The 7,640-nt window shown below is 41.0% G+C and overlaps 1 protein-coding gene across 1 annotated transcript; it reads right to left on the reverse strand.

Annotated features, from left to right (window-relative positions):
- On the reverse strand, positions 5,002 to 7,239 carry LOC109838225. The gene has a single exon (XM_020406683.1). It carries the CDS (start codon positions 7,237 to 7,239, stop codon positions 5,002 to 5,004), a length of 2,238 nt encoding a protein of 745 aa, XP_020262272.1.

Raw genomic sequence — 7,640 nt, forward strand, 5'->3', positions numbered from 1 at the left:
CTTTGAGATTGTTGAGATGCATATGCAGATCACGTGCTTAGACAATTTGGTTTGGCACAGTACGTTTCACAAGAAGTTAAAAGAATAGAGAGAAAGGCTAACAAAGATGGGAATTAGATAAACTGGGAAAATGCGCATCATTAGTATATACATAGATGGACAGATTCACATTTTAATAGCATGGAGCATATTGATCATTCTATGTAGGAATCAGATTATATGAGATGGTATTGGGGGATTACTAGAAGATGTATAGTAAATCAGACCACAGCTCTAGTCGATGAACACGAACAACGTGCCCTAGACACACACACACACACACACACACACACACACACACACACACACATATATGAGAAATATGGAGAACCTTGATACAAAGTTTTTTCATTGAACTTGGTAGTGAGGTGGCCAAATCTGGCCCCTACATCACACCTCGAAAATGGAGCCTCTTTTTTAGAGAAGATAAATAGTAATTTAGGCTCTATCTTCAAGGCGTGATGTAGGGGCCAGATCTGGTCACGTCACTACCAAGTTCAATAGAGAAACTTGGTACCAAGGTTCTCCATATTTCTCATACACACACACACATACACACACACACACACCTTTTTTATATAATTGCAGATAGTTGTCCATCCCTTACTAGTTTTTTTTTATCCATGCAACATTCTTAAAGTCAAGTTATATTAATTCAATGTTTATAGATTAAGCTCTACATGGTTTGTAGATACTTAGCAACTTAATCAATGTGAAGGAACCTTTCAAAATACAAAATATAATTTGTAAATTATATAAATTACTATATATCCATTTTCCATTCAACATTACCTTCTTTCACAGAAATCCAGCATGTAATATCAGGAGCTACATGTTTATCTCACTTAGTTATTAGAAGGACACTCTCTTGCATAAGATTGGTTAGGCATTTCAAGTAAAAGGTCCTCATTTGTCCCTCAGCACTTCCTGACAGAAGAAAAATATGATCACTCATATGAATATGGATTGTAATTATATTATAAAGAAAATAAAGCCATAGAAAAGTGATATTTATGCAAGAAATATTTGTTTGGGTGGCACAATAATCTAGAGGTCTTTATTTGGTGTTACTACAGTTTGCTTATATATATACACACACTCATACACACACAAACTTTTTTTACGTAATTGCAGATAGATGCTATGGATGATATTGACAACATTGCAAATGACAGTCTCGCACTTTCTGTTGTAGAAATAGATCCAATGTACATGTATTATTGTATCAGCAAATAGTGCGGAGGGTTCGTATAGCTTTTCATCGAACTCATGAGGATCTTCATGATGGTCGCAAGGAGATGGTGCAAGGGGAGGATCTTTTATATGCATGCCAACCAGATAGACGAAGACGAGATAGATCTTGTACGCACAACAATGAAGGTGGTCCGTCACAACCATACATGCAACTGGAGAGCAAGCTTACACAAGCTCAAGTCAATAGAGGACGACGACGATTTGCGAGGGTTTGAAGAGGGAGACAAAGGAAGGGGTGGACTTCTAGGTTGTATGTGATAGTTTAATGGATTTTCTGTAGGGACTCTATTTGTAAATAAATATACTTGATATATTTATATTTGTGGCAATATTTTAGCGTATGGATATAAAATGTGTTGTTGTGGGCTATTATCTATTGTGTTGTGATGTTTTAGATTGATTATACGTGTTTTAAGTTATGTTTATTTCTTGAAATTTATAGGTTATATAGGGATTATGCTGTTTAGATATATATATGAGGGGAATTTAAATTTTCTGTGCACATGAAATATTGTATATACGTAGAATAGAAGCGTGCATATTTTGTGCATGTTCTCGGCTTTCTGTAAAATACAAGAGACTACAAGTCTCGTATGTTTTCTGAGACTATTCAGAAAAGGCATGGGACTAGAGTCTCATGTGTTTTCTGCTATTGTACAGAAAACTCACAGGACTTCTAGTCCCGTGAGTTTTCTGCGCCATATTACCGGCTGATTAGTCAGCACTAAATACACAACACTAGTAGTCATGTGTGTTTTCAAGATCAAATTTTGTAAAATCGATCTCTTTTTGGCCAGTCTTGTGAGCTGGTCAAAAAGGGATCGACCTTGCTAATTATTTAGCAAAAAGATCGATATTGCTAATTATTTTCTAAAAATGATCTTTTTTTAAAAAATTCTCCTTTCAAAGACTCAACACTAGCTTATTAAAGTGTATTTACATAATACATATATGACGCAGCGCGGAAGTGATAACCTCGGAATCCACCAAGTGTGTTCTCTGAATCCACAAAGAACAATCTTCGAATCCACGAAGAGCTTCGAATCCACGAAGAAATATTGAGGAAAAACAAAATTTTATTAATCAAAAGTTATGCCTCTAGGGCTTACAAGACTCTTCTTAAATAAAAAAAGAAACAAGACTCATACAAGGACTCTAATTCCTACAAGGACTCTCAACTTACCAAAAATGATAAAGAATTCCTAAAACATTAAAACTCCTAAAAGGACTCCTTATGATTAGGAAAGTCCTTCGGTCAAATCTGAGATCAAATCGGATTTGTTTCCTAAACAAAACAGACTCCTAAAATATTACTAAAAATAGTAAAAACGGATAAAAATGCAAATATCTCTCAAACCGTAAGGAATTTGGTGAAGCTGAGAATGCAAACCAAACCCGGAGGGGTAGGTTTGGATGGCTCTGTCTCGTCGAGATAGTCGATTTTCATATATAATTCGTCCAATTCCGACGTACGGTTTGAAAGTTACGGCCGTTTCTTCGAAACAAGTTATTTTCTTCGACCAGGTCATATTTGGGCTTGCGACTGTCCCACTTTGACATAAACGTGTCTGCTAAGTGTTCTACATCAGTCCCCCCTGCTTGAAAAGAGCTCGACCCCGAGCTTACACTTGCATGAATAGCTGTTTCTTATGGTGGGTAATACTCAAACAAATCTGCAACATTGAAACTAGGAGAAATACCCAAATCTGTAGGAAGGTCAACCACATAAGCATTGTCGCTAATCTTCTTCAGTATTTTGCATGGACCATACTTCTTATTCTTCAGCTTGTTGTAGGTGCCCACGGGAAAACGTTCTTTTCGCAGAAACACCATCACCATGTCTCCTTCTTCAAACACTTTCTTCCTCTTTTGTTGATCAGCATCAGCTTTATATTTAGCATTAGACTGCTCTATCTTTTCCTTCACCTCCTGCTGGATAGCACGTATCTTTTCAACCATATGATCTGCAGGAACACTCTGTCCAGGAAGTTTAGGCAGCGGGGCTAGATCAAGATAATGATTCAGAAGCCTTCCATACACAATTGCAAAGGGTGCCTTGCCTGTAGTCCGACTCTTCATACATTTGTAGGCAAATTCAGCATGTGCCAAAGCAAGATCCCACTGTTTTGGTCGATCGCCAGAAATAGATCTAAGAAGATTGTCGAGGGTGCGATTGACCACTTCAGTTTGGTCATCTGTTTGAGGGTGATAGGCAGTACTGAACTTGAGAGAAGTGTTGAATCTCTGCCACAAAGTCTTCCAAAAGTGTGATAAGAACTTGGAATCTCTATCGGATGTGATGGATTTTGGCACTCCATGAAGACGAACTATCTCCCGAAAGAAAAGATTGGCAATGTTGCTCGCATCCGCAGTCTTCTTGCATGGAATAAAGTGTGCCATCTTCGAAAACCTGTCAACCACAACAAAAACAGAATCCATGCCTCGTTGGGTTCGAGGCAGTCCCAACACAAAGTCCATAGAGATATCATGCCATGGTGCATCAGGAACAGGTAAAGGTGTATACAATCCCGTATTCTGAGACTATCCCTTAGCAACTTGACAAACTGGACAACGCCGCACATATTTTTCTACTCCCTTCTTTAACTGAGGCCAGTAATATCGTTCTTCAATTGCTGCAATTGTTTTATCACGTCCCAAATGTCCTCCTAGTCCGCCAGCATGAAGGTCTCGAATTATCTGCTCTCTTAGCGAACTCTGGGGTATGCACAATTGATCGCCATGAAATAGATAACCATCCTGAATATGAAAGTCTTTGACTGGTTTATTTTGAAGACAGTCGTCCTAAATCTTCTTAAAATCTTCATCCTCTGCATACAGCTCCATAAGGTACTCAAACCCAATCACTTCAGCCTTCAAAGTTACCAACAATCCAGCTCTCCTACTGAGTGCATCTGCCACCTTATTCTGCTGCCCGGATTTATGTTTCAAAACAAAGGTGAAACGCTGTAGATATGTAATCCAACGAGCATGCATACGATTGATGGTAGTCTGACTATTAAGGGTCTTCAAAGCCTGATGATCAGTGTGAAGCAGAAACTCTCTCGAGATCAAATAGTACTCCCAATGCTTCAAAGACTGAACTATGGCATATAACTCCAGCTCATATGTGGTCCACTTCTGCCGAGCTTCGCTGAGTTTCTCACTGTAAAAGGCAACTAGACGCCCTTCCTGCGATAAAACACCACCAATTCCTATGATGGACGCATCACAATCAACTTCAAAGACTTTTTGAAAATCTGGAAGTGCAAGCACAGGTGCGGTGGACAACTTCTCCTTGATCAGTGCAAAGCTACGATCTGCTTCTTCCCCCCAATTGAACTTCCCTTTCTTCATGCATTCAGTTATAGGTGCTACAATGCTGTTAAAATTTCTTACAAATCTCCTATAAAATGTTGCTAGGCCATGAAAACTACGAACTTCGCTGACAGTCTTCGGGGTAGGCCAATCTCTAATAGCACGAACCTTCTCTTCATCAACATGAATACCCTCTTCACTAACAACAAAGCCTAGAAATACGAGGCTACTGGTCATGAAGTTGCACTTCTTCAGATTGATGTACAACTTATTCTCCTACAAAACTGTTAGTACCTCCCTCAAGTGGTCCAGATGTGCAGCCTCACTCTGGCTATAAATCAGGATATCATCAAAGTAAACTATGACGAACTTGCCGATAAAGGGTTTTAATACCTAATTCATCAATCGCATAAAAGTGGTAGGGGCATTAGAAAGACCAAAAGGCATGACTAACCACTCGTACAGGCCTTCTTTTGTCTTGAAAGCAGTCTTCCACTCATCTCCTTCCCTAATCCGAATCTGATGATAGCCGCTCTTGAGATCTATCTTGAATAACACTTTTGAACCAGATAACATGTCTAGCATGTCTTCCAAGCGTGGAATAGGAAATCTATACTTCACTGTAATCTTGTTGATAGCCCTACTGTCCACACACATACGCCACTCTCCGTTCTTCTTTGGGACCAGTAGTGCTGGCACTGCACACGGACTCATGCTAGGTCGTATAAGGCCCTTCTGGATGAGATCATCCACCTGCTTCTGCAAAACCTCTCCTTCCTTCGGACTCATCCTATAGTGTGGCAGATTTGGTAGTCGAGATCCAGGGATAAAGTCAATCTGATGTTGAACGTCCCTAAGCATGGGTAATTCAGAAGGAAGATCATCAGGCATAACTGCATTAAACTGCTGTAAGAGGGTCTGTACTTCTAGTGGAAATTCGTCAGTGGCAGACTCCTCTTTTCCCGAAACTACTAGGGCATAAATCTCATCAGACTGCTTCACATCTTTCATAAAGTTTTCATTGTCAACGACCAAGAAATTCTTCTTTTTAGCCATATTGGTATTGATAGGCCCCTTCTCAGTTAGAGACTTGAGCACAATTCGCCGACCATCCTTCTTAAATATATAAACATTATCATTTCCCCGATGTGTGGCATCAACATCAAACTGCCATGGCCTGCCTAATAAGATATGACATGCGTCCATCTCAACTACATCACATAACGCCTCATCGATATAAGTTCGGCCAATGGAAAAGGATACCCGACACACTTCATCGACTTGTACGTCGCTACCCTTTCGAATCCAACCAATCTTGTAAGGGGCGGGATGCTTCTCTGTCTTTAATCCTAACCTCTCCACCATGCGTCGAGAGACAATATTCTCGTTGCTCCCACTATCAATGATGACATCACAGATCTTCTGTTTCACAGTGCATCTCGTGCGGAAGATGTTATGCCTCTGTGGGGGATCTTCTGTCTTTAGGGCCAATAATAGATGCCGTACAACACATGAGAGTTGTTCCCCATCATCATCAGGATCCAATCCACCATCGTAGTCTTCAGCTTCGTCACGGTCTGTAACTTCATCTTCATGATCCACTATGTTGACAGTACCTCTTTTAGGGCACTGATTGGAACGATGACCAGGCTGTCCGCATCTATAACACTTGATCGGGTCAGGTTTGGCATAAGGGTTCGCTGGAGTAGGCTTCTTCGCTGCGGTTGTCGCTGGCCCCTTGCCCTTCTCTGTCGTAGAATCTTGATCAGGAACAGTTTGAGACTGTTTATTCCCACCACGATTAAAGTTTGTGCGCAAACCGTCGAAAGCTGCCCACGATCCTTTACTATTTCGTCCAAGCTGTCGCTCCACCTTCTCGGCTAGGCTAACCGTGTCTGCCAATGTATAGGTCTGCTGCAAAGATACACGATCCTGAATCGCTATCCTTAATCCCCCAATGTATCGAGACATCTGCTGCGCCTCGCTCTCGTGTAAATTGTTGCGGGATGACAGTCGATAGACCTCCTGCGTATACTCATCCACAGTTCTTCCACCTTGCCTACAATTCTGATACTGCCCAAATAAAACTTGTTCATAATCACTTGGTAAGAAACGGGCTCTCAGTAGCTTCTTCATCTTTTCCCACCTATCGACCTTCGGCTTTCCTTGACGAGATCGATTCAGACAAACAGACTCCCACCAAGCCGAAGCTCCACCTTTGAGTCTGTAGGCCACCAATTTAACCTTACGTTCTTCAGGGATCTCCATATACTCAAAGAACCTCTCTACTTCTGCAATCCAGTCGAGGAACTCTTCAATATGCAGTTGCCCGTTGAAAGATGGCAGATCCATCTTCATCTTGAAACCTCCAGCGTCATAATTATCCCTTTGTCGTCGGTCTCTGCGATAAACACCGCGGCGTGGGGGTGCATAGTGATCTTCCTCGCTGTCGGAATCTTCATACGGAGTCGGTTCACGTCGTTGGCGACCATCAACGCGATTTCGATCTCCTGCAATCTCCAGACGCTCTACTGCCACTGCTATTCGCTCCACGACAGTCTTCATCTGATTGACATCGGCCTTTAGCACGTCAAACTCAGTTCGAGAGATAGGGGCTTCATCACCTGCCATCGGATCGGAGGAATAAGGCTCTGATACCAATTGACGCAGCGCGGAAGTTGTAACCTCGGAATCCACCAAGGGTGTTCTCTGAATCCACAAAGAACGATCTTCGAATCCACGAAGAGCTTCGAATCCACGAAGAAATATTGAGGAAAAACGAAATTTTATTAATCAAAAGTTATGCCTCTAGGGCTTACAAGACTCTTCTTAAATAGAAAAAGAAACAAGACTCCTACAAGGACTCTAATTCCTACAAGGACTCTCAACTTACCAAAAATGGTAAAGAATTCCTAAAACATTAAAACTCCTAAAAAGACTCCTTATGAATAGGAAAGTCCACCGGTCAAATCTGAGATCAAATCGGATTTGTTTCCTAAACAAAACAGACTCCTAAAATATTACTAAAAATA

This window comes from Asparagus officinalis, chromosome 4 (assembly GCF_001876935.1).
Source record: "Asparagus officinalis chromosome 4, Aspof.V1, whole genome shotgun sequence".
In the NCBI taxonomy this organism is placed as follows: domain Eukaryota; kingdom Viridiplantae; phylum Streptophyta; class Magnoliopsida; order Asparagales; family Asparagaceae; genus Asparagus; species Asparagus officinalis.